General features: G+C 36.9%; 1 protein-coding gene across 5 annotated transcripts in view; it reads right to left on the bottom strand.

The window, feature by feature from the left end:
* Positions 1–14,459, bottom strand: part of GRID1 (glutamate ionotropic receptor delta type subunit 1) — a 483,696-nt gene that overhangs the window by 47,607 nt on the left and 421,630 nt on the right. For all 5 annotated transcript variants that reach the window (XM_053949219.1, XM_053949215.1, XM_053949216.1 and 2 more), the window contains exons 9-10: positions 2,595–2,696; positions 1,060–1,257 (exon numbers count right to left, since the gene is read on the bottom strand). In XM_053949219.1, the coding sequence (XP_053805194.1) occupies positions 1,060–1,257; positions 2,595–2,696 (300 nt within the window). The remainder of the gene's footprint in view (positions 1–1,059; positions 1,258–2,594; positions 2,697–14,459) is intronic.

The following is a 14,459-nucleotide window of genomic DNA, read 5'->3' as shown; positions in this document are numbered from 1 at the left end:
TGTGGAACAAATGGTAGCAGAAATACCATTTAAAAATAGCATAATAGATATTTTATTGCTTCAAAGAAAGCAACTTCCAAAGAAATTTAACAGGAGTTCTTACCTTATTTTTAAATCCATTAAATTCAAACAGTTTATGTCAATGCAAAATAAGTTAAAAATTCTTTATGCTTCCTAGCACCAGCCAAGAACATCCCATTATCACACACATGTTTGCAATAGCTTTAATTGCTTCTATTTCTTCCTAAACATCTCCTTACAGATACTGAGCCACCTATTTACAAGATAATGAGAAAGCTTTCACTTTCAGTAATAACCTCCACTGAAGAAGAGCAACCTTTTCTACAAAAAGCAGCAACATAGAATATTAATTCCTTTGATTCTTCTTGATTAAGAAGAAGCTTGTCCCATGTCAGGTTGGAAGAATATGAACCAAATACACTCATTTCATTCTCTACCAGCCTATAAACTCTATCCATTTACTTAAATGGATATAATGGAGTTCAATTAACTTACTCCTGGATTTGCAATACTGTAATTAAGAAATTTGGTCCTCTCAGTTTTAAGTGAATGAATAATCTTGAGACCAGCTTAAATTCCGATTCCCTGTTACTGGGGCTACTTTTCCTGTTTGGGAGTCAAACTCATTGTCATTACTCATTCTCTAGTAAACATATTGTCACAGAATGACAGAAAGTCCCATCTACAAACAACTTTCAAAGACAAAATGACAAAAAATAAAACACTAGTAGTTAATATTTTAAGGAGAATGCCTTATTTTTTCCTCTGTTTTCTACAGTCATTCCCTCTCACACAAACATGACCTCTATCATTATAGCAATGTAAACACATAGATTTACACCAATATAATTTATGTTGAGAGCAGCTGGAAGCAAATAAAACAAGAGACTCTCTAGTTCCTATCCTGCACACAGAGTCTTAAATTGCAGTTTATATCATACTCAAAACCCTCCATAGCTCAGAAGCATTCTGCACTAATGCCTTCATCCTAATTCATTCTCCTGTATTTTTTTTAAATGCAGCTTCTTCTCTGTGTACCTTGTTAATGAGTTCTCCAATCATGCCATTCCAGGAGCTGTTTTGGAGCTGGTGTCCATACTTGCCATCAGGAGCTTGATATATCTCATACTTGAAGCCTAGATTCTTGGCCAGTGCATCCAGGACATCAATGGAAAAGCCTTTATATCGTTTTGGCTGCCCAAGGATATTCTCTGCCACCATCACAAAAGGTTCTTCCTGAGAACAAAACAATATCTTAACTGACACTTGAAACAAGATTTTTAGTTTACTTCTCTGAGCAAAAGGGTGTTTTCTGAGTTAATTCTGGACAACTTGGTAAAGATTTTGAGATACCTGTAACCTTGAGGCAAAAATTGCAGGTCATGTGGGATATTGTGAAGCTTTCCTACCAGATACCACTGCCTCACCACTATGTATAGCCTTGGTTTTTCCATAGTTCTTGAGAAGAAGCAGAAACTCCAGAAGAAATTCAACCCCAGATTTAGAAAGCCATCTTTTACATACAAGGCCTCATCTTTTATCCAAGACACATACTAAAACACTAACTAAAACCACTGAAATTCTGTGAACATCTAAAATTTTGAAAATTCAAATAGTAACTTTCATGTGTACTGGTTTCTGGAGTATTTTAATTTAAGAAGTCTGATTTGGAACCAAGGAAAAGCAGCATTTTGTGGAATGGTTTCTGCTGGGGCTGAGTGTCCTGCTCTCCCACAGGCCCCAGGGATGTTGGTGGCACAGCCACTGCAGTTGGCTGCCTTGGTAGCCTGGTACTGCTCACCTCTCACACCAGCTACAGCATAAATTGAGGAAAGAAAACTGGGGGCTGGAGGGAGTGCCTTCATGTACATATGTACTCTTAGGTACTGCCTATTTGTACCATGATTCAGAAAAATAGAATTGAAAACAACAAAAAAGGACACTATATTCAGCAATCTGTAGACTACAATATCTTAGCCAGGAATGCATTCAAGCCCTAATTCGCCCTTAATGTAGCACTTGGCTGACAGGAGCTCTTTACCACTCCAGAGTTTAACAGACAGTAGTCCCAAAAGCATAATGATTTTTTTTGGAAAGATGACACCTTTCTAAAAGATATAGTTTATCTCAATGGGAATTTATGAGCTTGATGCAGGAAACACTTGATTAAATTTTACAGCCTGCAGTGTACAAGAGCCAAGATTAGATTATCATAATTGGCCCATCTGATCTTAAAATCCATGAAATGCTGAAAACTGCCTATTCAAGCTTGAGGATGGTATCTGGAATGCACCCCTGTGCACTCAGACCCTATGCTGGTTCTATGCCTGGTAGGAATTACAATGCAGAAAAATAGCATAGGCAAACAAACAAACGCTCTGTATCACAGACAGTGCACAGCTTCACGTAAAATAGTAAAGGGCCATCATCTATCTTCCTTGTTATGTAATTGATCATCCAAAAATACAGAACTGAAAATGATAGGGGAAAACACTGCAGGAAGTGCCCAAAATATTCAGTCAGATCCTTTTTATTTTGAGCATTTTGTTTCCTGAACTCAGAAAGGATCATACCAAGACAGTCACCACTTTGAGTGTCACTCCCTGTAAGTCGTTGCCCAGACGTCGCTCTTGGAGGCTGCCGTTCAGTCCTTTCTCAGAGTCCCACGTCGCCAACTGGAACACAAAGCACCAAGACTGAAGCACTGCCAGGCAGGAATCCTTCAGCATTCACAAAATGTTTAACAACAGCTTGACCAAATCCAGAGCTGATAGAGGGAGGTTGAGAGGTGTGTGGCTTTCCTTAATGCAGCATCAGAATGAGTGTGATTCAGAGGACAGACATAAACACGTACCTTGCCTGAATGTACGTTCATTGATAGGTGCAGTATAAATGCTCTATTATCTGTAGTATTTATCATATCATTTCACTTAGTTCACTCTGACATTATACTTCTCCTCAGTAAGTTTATATTGCCTGAGAGTCCTCAGGATTACCTGTGGTTGCACTATCCCAGATTTCCCCCTCTGCTCAGATCCCTATTTTCAAATACCCTGTGTTTATCAAAGACCAACCTTTTTTTCCACAGTGTTTTAGCTCACCTACAGTCAAAAATTCTTGACACGGGTTCTATGGTGACAAACTGTCTCAACTCGCATTTTCTTCAGCTCCTGTCTCAAGTCCTGTTTTCTCTGTTCTTGTCCTACTTCTACCTGATCTCTAAAATAATTGCAGCCTCTTGAACTCCCGATGAACAAGTATCTCATATCTACCAGATGTACCACATACATGCATGTTTTCAGGATATCTCCCTGAAACACTACATCTAAATATTTTATTTTTCAATTAAATGTATCATTTAAAAATTAATTTTACTGCATTTTCTGAAGAGAAATACAGTCCAATTCAACAGAACAGGTTCAATGGAAAAGTCAATTTTTAGTGACCTTTGGATTATTCAAACTAAATATGCTCCTGAGCAGCAGCAGCAGCAGTCAGACTCCTTTTGCCTTCAAACAGAATCCACAGTGTCATTTTGTTCAGAAGAGACATAAATAGTATCAAGTAGAAACTTTTCTTCTTTTTATCTTTTTTAGCTGTTCTCTTAAACACCAATACTATGCTCACATATTTGGAAGCAGTGCTGTTAGCTGAAGGCATACCCTGTAGAAATTAAACACAGTCCAAGATCTGTGATATATGGATTCCTTCTGCCAGAAGCTAATTTTCATGTAACAAGTCAAAATCTTCTTGGAAAGAACTTATTTCACTGAAAATGCCTATGGCTAGATGTCTTACATGATTTATTTCTATGACTTCAGTTTTATCCTAAAGCCTCACAAATCAAATCAACAAATAAAATGTGATGGAAGAGATCTGTATAGTTTTATTTCTGGTTTATTGCATTAAACAGATAAACAGGGAACTAGAAAAGAACAAGACATTCAGTGAATATTCAGCAACTATCACAACTGATGAAAATTATTGCACAGTCACTAAATCTTGAAAGCTGAGATGTAGGAGAGGAAAGACTTAAGGTAAACCTCCTTTTATCCAGATGACCTGGAGGATGGAGGAGGAGAATGTATGAATAATTTTCAGCTTTCTAATGACACTCCTGGAAGCTAAAATACCTCCGATTGAACACTCTCCTCCTGTGATGGCAGTTTGGAGTGACAGAGGTGTCTGCACATCAAGTGTCTGCAGCAACACAGGCAGCTAAATAACTGTAGCCATGGTATCTTTTGAATTTGAATTTAGATGCTTGCTCTGAGATATTTCCAGATGTTCCTCAGCCCTTGCTACTGCCCAACCAAATGGACAGCTCGTTCCTTTGACATAAATCAACATGGTTCAATAGACGTCAAAGATCAGTGTAGGTGTGTATAGCATCTATTGGGTCTCAAATCTGTAATGAAAGCTTACTGTTTAAACCTTCTTTGCTTATTCTAGGCATATGATCAAGATTTTTGCCAAAATGGCTTGCAAAATCTACAGGTGATGATTAAATGGTCATTAAATACAGGAAATGTAACACATTCAAGTTACTACTTCATCACTGGTAGACTGACACACCAATTTTTTCTCCTACACATGCACCTTTCAAAATCTGATTTCATACAAGGGCCCTAGACTTCTCAAATACTCTGTTTCATATTCTGCACTACCTTGAAGAGTTCCAAAAATACTGAAATACTGGAGACAAGACAGTGTAAACCCATGTATTTTTTTTTTTCCAAGAGGAGCAGACAAAGATTCTTCTATGCAGCAGGGGTAAGCGCAAGGAGAAGGAGCATATTTTGCTTCAGAACAGTACTCCAGAGTACAAACTTTTCAGCTTCTTAAAAGCAAACTATAGAGATAAAAATCATAAATGGAACATAAGGAAAGCCATTTCCAGAAGGGATTTTCCCTGTGTATCCTTGTGCTTTGGAACACTTCATTTGTTAAGAACTGTGCCAATTTTATCTTCCACTTCTTGCAGACAGAATGTTGTTTATAGGAGTGATGTATTTACAGATATGTATATCAATTTGTGACAGCTGACCTGTCAAGATCAGTGCCTGAGAAACTAATTTCCAGCACGGTTACACACCATGAGTACTGCTGTAAAGGCCATTAGAGTTTCATTCTTTGTAGAAATATGTACAAATTTCCTACCAGAAGTCTGGAGACAAAGGTTATAGCACAGCCATCAGCTGATAGGAGATAAAGGGCTTTTAGATCTGATTATGAGAAACAACTGCTTGCAGAATCAGCACTTGCAGGATGTGTTTAAAAAAAAAAAAATCAGTGGTCTCTGGAACATGCATTTAATGGCAGTCTGACTGGGATTTTTTGATTCTCAAGTTACCTGGTTATGAGAGTTCAAGCTTTGAAATCAGCTACTTTATGAAAGATTTTCAACTTAAAGCGTCCTAGCTTTTCTTTCTGAAACAGCCCTTTTGCTGGGAATCCTCTAGTTCTAGCCATACAGCAGAAGCTAAACCATCCAGTAAAGGCTACCCAGAGGAAACAAATGTAGAATTCAGACAAGAAGGTAATTTGTTGGAAAATTCTGACTCAAAACATGCTTCAAATTTCAGTCAATATTTACTGCATTTTCAACTAGAACTGCAAGGAAAGGTTTGGAGAGAGAAAATAACAATTTTAAGATTGTTTTCACCCTCCACAAGCAATGCAGGATGAAACAAAGACACTTACTCAAAACACAATCAAAACAAATGTCTGTCACAGGCCCAACCAAATGGAGATGCAAATTATCCCAAACTACTAGTAAATTCAGTTGAAAACAGAGATTAGCAAATAAAGTGTTCAGTGTTTCTATCACAGTATTGAACGTGATTATCTACACTATTTTAGTTTACAATGCAGTAGTTGCTGTCCAAATAATGCATGTCACTGCTATCTAACACAATTTCAAGTATGACAGTATCCTAAACATGGTCTACTTTTCAGGAAAAACATGATTCACATAAGAAATAAAAGAGATCATTCTCAGCAGATGTACATTAATGTTTGAAATGGTTACATTCTAACCAGAGTATACATTTTCTGTTTTACCAAAACCCAAAAACTTTGATTGAGCAACTTGTTGGAACTAAGGTTACACAATCCAATGAAAGTAAATTTGGGAACCCCTTACTTAAAATCTGAAAAACTTCAAAGAGAGAGGAAAGTGAAAAGACTGCAAGGCAGGCAGTTCTCACCACGAGACAGAGGCACCCATATCAACCAGAGAACATTTTCTGTGAATAAAAAAGCTGTTCAGTCCATGGAGTTAAATAAATTAATCTATGCCACTCACAGTCTAAAAATGCTTTTAGATTAAAGTTAGACTCAAACAGATTTCATTTCAATGACAACTTATTTCCTAACCTTGAAGTCAACAGAGTTTATGCCAAGTATGATGTCCTTCTACCATATATGTGTCTTTTACACATTGCTGCCTCATTCCCTTTGCAAGCCTTGCAATACAGCTAAAAGCAGAATTTAAGTGAACCTGATAATAAAACAACAAATAAACAAGAAAATTAATGTTTACAGGGGACAAATATTAAATAAAACTAATGTGAAAATTATGAAATAAATATGAAAATATATTATAAATAAATTATAAACAAATTATAAAATAATATGAAAATAATATTAAATATTTACTCCATTAAATAAATTGAGTAAATTGGACATTTCTCTGTTACAGTTCTAAGGAATAAAAGTTTAACCTAAATCTTAAAACAAATTTAAGTCCACTTAAAATATTTAAGTCCACAATTCCTTTTCAAATGCAGTAGTAGTAGTAGTTAAAAACTCTTTCGTATTTGTGTAATCCTCAATAATATAAAAGAGGATTCAGAAAATGAAAAGGTATCAAATAATTTACTTGCAAGCAAATCCAAACACTGATACAAAAAAATCCATCAGAACTACATATTAGGAATATTCTAACATTTCTACTCTAAAACATAAGCTTATAGTCAATATAAGGACCAGATACTGGGTAAGATCACCAGATGAACCGATTTAAGATACATTCTGTGGTCCAGCATAACTCATCCCTGTTTGCAATGTCATCTACATCCACACATTCTAGTCTGATATTTTGCATTTGTTTGTGTTAAAAACATATCTTGCTCCCAAACATTTGCAGTGTGACTGGAACACCTGTGTACCCACAGAGAACTCCAAACCATATTAAAACTATGAAGCAGAGGATTGAGAACCCAGTCTCAAATGGTACATAAACTCCCAGGTTTTGGGTGAAACTTTTATGCCATCCTGCTCAATGCTCAAGAGGCTCAGTGTGCCATTAAGGGCACCATAAGGATTGCATCTACTTGATAAAAGGTCAGAGAGGGGCAGGGAGACCATGGAAAGCTGCATAAAGTTAGAAAAAAGGTGCAGAGGGAGAGGCTGCCTCCCCTGGGATTGCTTTGCCACTGCTGCTTCTACAAGGGGACTCTGGTTTTGTGTCCAGGATGCCAAAGGACACAGATGTGGCTGTTGATGCTTTAATGAGTCTTTAGGAATGCAACACCTTCAGGGAGAAGAATTCCATTTATTCCAATTTTAGTGCAATTTTTTTTGCAAATTTATGGTGCTATATAGATGATAATAAAATTTCTCCAGAGAACCACAGGAAGATGAACATGAGGCAGCAAGACCGAAAAATTACCAAGTCATTCTGGAGAAACTTGACTGCTTTTTCAATAGTATTGTAGAATTAATAGGTAGCTGAAATGAAGAGGACATTATGCTTGTATCTGAATTTTAGGTTTATTTCATACAAGGTCTTATGAACCCTCACCTAGGGCTATTTGTCTCCTGAAAAAAGACAATACCACATGATTTACCAATTAGCTTCTATGGAACAATGGAAAATGATGTATCAAGATGAGAAGAAAAGTTCTGAATAGCTCAGAGCAAGTCAATATTAAGATCTTTGTGACTTAATAGCTTTTTTACTGTTTTGGAACAGGAAATAGGAAATTACTAATATTAAAATGTCTAAGATGCAAAGATATCTCAAAACTGGGAAGTGCTGAAAATATATCAAACTATATCAAGCAGTGAGAAAAATATATAGGAGTGGTAAGAACTCCAATATGAAACAATAATATGCATCTTGCATAAGTAGAAGTGAACACTTATGGAACAGAAAAATGGGAAATAGGCATAGTTCAACTGAAGAAACAAACACAGAAATCAATGAAAAAGTTGTGCAGGGTGACAATGAGGTGCAAATGATGATGAGCTTGTGAAACAGTACTGCTGCACAAGTACCACTGTGGTCCTGGACTCCACATCTCATGGCACAGGCTGGACAGAGGAGCCTCAACACAGCTGAGAAGAATGTACGGTCCTAACACCGTGCTTAGCATCTGTCTGAACAAGAGTTAGGCATGCTGGAAGAATATCAAGAGAGAACAACACAACTGCTACTGTGATGGAGGATTCAGTTCATACAGAAAGGATGAAAGATCAGAAAGGATGGATTCACAGGATGCAACTGTGAATACTGAAGATAATGATGACCAACAAAAGGGAAAATTAGAAACAAAACTAGATCTAAGGCAACAGAACTACTGTTGCAAACATATTGTAATCTACAGAGACCCTTTTAACAGGAAATATAAATTGTTTCCTAGAAACGTTTATTCATTCTCAGTGAAGACTGTTAAATGAGAAATAGATAAAAGGGCAGGGATTTTTTTAGTATCTCTAAGCAAAACAATTTTTCATGGAAAGGGTTTGGTACATCCAGGATAGGAGGTACATAGATAAAAAAAATCAAAGAACCCTCTGGTGGTTCTTGAATTCACCAGAGATACCAGATCCAAACAATTGTTTTACATAATGCTGGATCCCAGCCAAAGGTGATAAGAATGGTTTTGTCCAACATGAAACAATTTCGTTCAAGTCCCAGAGTGCAAGGTTTAACCTGTGATCCCCTCAGTTTGCCATTTCCCAGGTGAGTGGATTGATTGCCATCTTTAAGGCTGGTATAGGGACATACTATCCACAAAGTTAAAATGTACTGGTGTAGTTTTTTCAAGGAATGTCATAATTCAGAATATTTGAAAACCTCAGCTACTTTCATGTCCAAAAGAAAAAAAACATTCCCTACAGCTGAACCAAAGCCATTCCTAGAATTCTGCCAGGGAGAAATTCTGTCAAAAGTGCCCAGGAGAAATTTGAGGTTCCAGCCTACAACCGTTAACTTTGCAAGCCTATGTAACGCCACTGAGTCCCGAGAGCTACATTTATAAAAAGTTAATTGAGCATAGACCTAGAACAGAAAATAGAGAAAGTTCAAGAACGCTGAAGGAGGGATGTGAATAGGAAAGAGCAATTGACCTGAACTGACATATCTAAGGAAACAGATTTACACCACTGCTTGCCTGAGCAGCCAGCGAGACAAATGGCAAATGTCTGGGACTGAGATGCCACATGAAGTCTGCCCTTGAAGCAGCACAGTGCCCTTCAAATATCTGAGGGAATGGGGTCACAATTAACAGAGAAAAGCAGCACTAATGTAGATAGTCCCACGAAACTCTGATTTAGAATTTAAGAAAACAAATCTCCAATTGTGCCAACAAAATGTACTTTGGCAAGAAGCTGCATAGTAACAAGCAGAGAATTTCAACAAAGTGGAATAAAGATTTAAAATTAATTCAAACAGCTCAAAACCAATGCAAAACGCTAAAAATTACAGTGCATTGAAACAAAGTGCAAATTAGTATCAGAAGCATATTTTTGCCATGTAAGATCAATGACAGTACTTAATTGCTATTATCTACAGAGTAACTAGATAGCATATGGATATGGAGTCTCTCTCTCCATGTCATTTACAATAATTCTTACATAAAAGATAGGGAAAACCTAGAGGGGAAAAATGCCATTAGTTAACCCAAAACTGTAAGGATAGTCTAGGACAGAGGACTATCAGCAGAGGCTTTGGTAGAGGTATTTCAGCATTAATATTCTTATTCTCTAGAAGCCTGTGTATTTATTCAGGTCCTGCTCTTCAAAGTCTGCCGTTCACTGCAGCTAATAATTTCGACCCTACCTATCATAACTCAGCAGTATCTTGCTCCATTTTTTTATGGTCTTACATTGCAGAGAATATCAAATATTTTGACATGAGATGAAATGTTTTCCCATACGTTTTTCATTAGTCAAAGATCAATTCAATTAAATGTAATGACCATACTATTAAAAGCCAAATACTTTACATATAATAGAGCTCTACAACATAAATGAAGATTAGATATGTGATGCCTTATACTACTAACATTAAGGAAGCCAAGGTACTCTACTGCTTTTGGCAGAATTGTGACTGAGGAGTTTCATGCAGAATTGAAGCAATGGGGTTTTTTTAACCCTAAAGTTTTTATTAACACAGTGTCAGACTTCTTGGGAATAGATCAGCAGCATATATTTTATATTGCATAAACAGCATGTTTAATATTATGTTGAAGGGCATCGATTATGAGAATTATCTTTTTTGGTGAAATGAGATACTGGTCCATTATGTAGCAAATTGAGATATTATTTTGCTAGCAGGTAACGAAGCAGCACTGGTACTAATTCAGGGCTGCTCCTCTTTCCATGTTGTGATAGCTGGCCTTCTATGCAACACAGAATAACACCTGTGTTCTACTGTGCTGAGCCTGGGCAAGGCTTGTCTGGGGCAGCAAATCCATACTTGGCAGGAAAAGGAGCTGAAAGGACATGACAAGATAAATGTATTCTGCAATTCATTATATAAAAGTATAAATAGGCCATCTTCAGCTCTGCTAGAATAAATTGCTTCAATTAATACTAGTCTTTGAAGGAGCAGTGACTGCAACATGCTGATGTTATTAGTGCAGCAACACAGGCACTGAGAAAGATGTAGTACTAAATGAAGCAATCATGAGAGTGATGAAAACAATATGAACAAGAATCTTATCCTCTGATGGCTTCTTTATGAAGTGCAGGGAAGTATTACTCTATCCCAAAATTTTTGTATTTCATTTCCCTGACATAAAATCAAGATGTGGTGAAGAAGGTGTTGAAAATAAATTGGAGGTATTTTCTACGGGACTCTCACAGGCTTGTGTCTGGAAAAGCAGGCAAGGAACTTCCACCCCTGTCCTCCTGCAGTTTTGCCACTTTTCAAGGCTTTAAGATACAAACAAGGTGCCACAGTGTAGAAATGCTGTTGTTGAATCAGATGGCAGCATTGCCATAGCAAAAGATGTGTGTGCAGCACCATAACTCTTTTAAAGGTCAAATAAATTAACTGTGAGGACCCAAGATACTGCTGAATCAGGCACTTCCCAGGGGCATTGTAAATTACCCTTTGATATGAACAACCAGGTCTCTAAGCATAAAATTAAAACTGATAAGTAATCATAAAAGTGAGACCAATCCAGGTATAAAGTCCTCAACAGCTGTCACAGGTCACTGGCTAAAAACACATTGCCACTGGGTTACCTATTTAAAAGGCAAACAAGCCCCTCTACTTTCTCCTGCAGTTTAAAAGACAAAGTCATTGTCCAGTGAAATCCAACATGTCCTGAACTCTGAGGATACTTTGAATGCTACAGCCAATTACTGAACATCAGGTAGCTCAGGAATAGCTGCTTGTGGACAAAACTGAACCAATTCCCTTTACCACTACTCATTATATGTAGGTAAAGTGGAAACAAATCCATTTCACGCAGAGAACAGATTATTTTCAAAGCTCCAAAATGCTTTTTGGTAGCAAATTATTAGCTTTTGAGAACAGAACTATCCTTGTTATTTATGCAATAGTGACCTCAGCAGACTGTTTGTAAACAAAAAACCCTCATCATCTAAAAGTTGGATCTAACAACAAATACAAACTCATGCTAATTTCCTATAGGTTCTTGTCCTGCTCTACAGAATCTAGAAACCAAATAATGCCCTGTTGTGCTGTTCTAAGAATTTTACTGGGAAGGGAGAGCAAGGGAGGCTTGCACAGCTGGACAGTTGTCAGGACCTGTTTTCCAGTCCTTCTACATGAGAGCTCTTCATGTAGGAATTAACCAGCATGCTACAACAGGCTATGTCAAAACTGCTCTTTTTTTTTTTTTTTTTTTTTTTGCAATTCCTTACTGTGTTTCTTTGCTATTATCTGAGCTGAATGCTTTGATGTCTCACATTTAAGAAAGCCACCCATATTTCTGCAGTTCTAACAACAGAACTTTTCCTAGCCTGGCCCCTGAGGTACAGACCACTGTGTGATTTCACCAGCTGTGATTTTCACCTTCTGAAGCCCGGCCACCATGAATCACTTTCTGATTCTGGTTAAAGGCACTGAGTCATCTCAGAATGAAAGCAAAGTTCAGCCCACTCTCTGGTATCACCTATCAAGCCAGTTCTCAATCCTGTATTGAAAACTGCTCTTCTCTCAAACTCCAGACACTTACAAAAAGCTCCACAACATCCAGAGTAATTTTTTGTAGAAACTTATTTTAAAAAATAAGCATTGGCATTATCTAATTACCACATGATATTTTGTTGGCCTTGATATAACAAGGACAATGTTCTAGAGAAAAAAGATAGCCACTTTGTATTTTAGTTCAAAAGGTGTAGATTCATAAATGTAATTTATAAACCAAACTGAAAACTTAAATACAAGAAGGTCTAAGTCTTAGATGAAATGTTGATACTTAAAAATGACAATTAAAAAACTCCAATATTATTTTATCAGAATTGTTGTTAAGACAAGTTAACACTTTGTCTTGACATCAGTAAAGACCCTAAATGCCAAAGCTCCCCTGCTAAAGATTTTAAGTGAATTTTGACCAGCTGTGGTTATCAGCATAGTGGAATCTACATCCACATCTATGGAACACTGAAAATTCTTGTAATAAATTTGAAAGTTCCATTTTTACTGAACTTTCCCTTATATTGATCTTTACAATATGACTTCATCTTTATCCTCGCTACTCACAGAAAGTGACATAAAATGGCTTAAACAATTTGTAGATATTTTTTTCCTCTACAACAAAACCCACTGAGTAAAAAAAACCCATAACCTAGTGTTTGGTAATGGATAATTGCCTCTCCAAGAAACAGAAGAACTGTGGATAGTATTAAGCAAAACATCAATTTTCTTCTCTGTAATGATAGGCATTTAATGGTTTTAATTAACAACAAGCTATATTGAGACAGTTTTCAAAAATATATTTATCCCTTGGGCTTTGTTACATACATAGAACAGGTTTTGTAAGGCAAATAAAATCAGCTTGCTCACAAAGCCAATTAGCAGAGAATATACAAACACCAGATCCATAGATATTATAGTTTATATAAATTATGTACCAGTTGCTAAGTATTCACAAGGAACATAACAATACACTTAGCTAATCTTTGCATAGTCTTCATATAGAAACTGTGGTAAGCATGAAAAATACTTTTCCATGTTACTGTTTACAAACCTTTTGCTTACAGCCTACTGCCCTGCTTCAAATCAACATTCAGGAGAATGTTTAGCTTTTAAAAAAATACTGGACAATGAGAACTTCTTAGCAATTTTGGACACTGACAGACAGTGCACACAGGGTATATAAGAAAGATTACAGTAATAAATACTTTCTCCCAGCTCCACAAACTGCCACATACCAGCAAAACTCCATCACTAGAAAGGATGTGGTAATTCCAGAGAAGTAGTCAAAGGTAAGAAATAAAAGGAGGTAAGAAATACAGTTCATACTATGTGTAATGCTTAAAGGCTCTCCTTTCAGTTTCCTTACTGCAGTTTAAAAAAAACCACTGATCTCCAGGAAGCTTTATTAGAGTTCCCTACATCATTTGTTTAGGAGGATTCAATAATTTAGTAGGTTTATGTAATTACTACAGAGCTTATTTAATATTGCACCTGACGTGTTGTTGTTTTCCAAGTCTTGAGAAAAGCTTCTAGAAAGGTCAAAGCTGATCAAATTAGAAAACAAGACATGATTTCTGTGTGGTCCAAACTTCTCAGTGGAGGGAGAGAAACACTTTGGGCCCATGGAGGGCCACAGATAAGCAGCAGAACCTCTGCTGAGGGAAAGGCAGCAGCTCTCTGGGAATGACCCAGCAGTCAGACCTCATTCGAAGATCACCCTACCTTAAAACATTACAAGATTTATTTCTACACTCTAAATGGCTCTTGGTCACTGCAGGGCAGGTGGTTTTTCAACAATGAACAGCAGAGCATTTGTACATAGAATTAGGGCTAAAATGGGCAATGCCCTCAGAGAATACGGATGCAGAAATATGGCAGAGAATTACCACAAACATATCTGAGGAGGGAAAAACCACACACATTACATTCATTAAATCCCTTTCTTACTGCCTTAACCTGATATTCTTTCTGTTGCTATGGTGATTGTTATCCAGCCATTTATATATTTAAAGAAAAAAATCAGTATTCCCTCTCA

This window comes from Vidua chalybeata, chromosome 8 (assembly GCF_026979565.1).
Source record: "Vidua chalybeata isolate OUT-0048 chromosome 8, bVidCha1 merged haplotype, whole genome shotgun sequence".
In the NCBI taxonomy this organism is placed as follows: Eukaryota; Metazoa; Chordata; class Aves; order Passeriformes; family Viduidae; genus Vidua; species Vidua chalybeata.
Note: the sequence above shows the minus strand (reverse complement) of the source record. Positions and strands in the feature narration are given on the sequence as shown.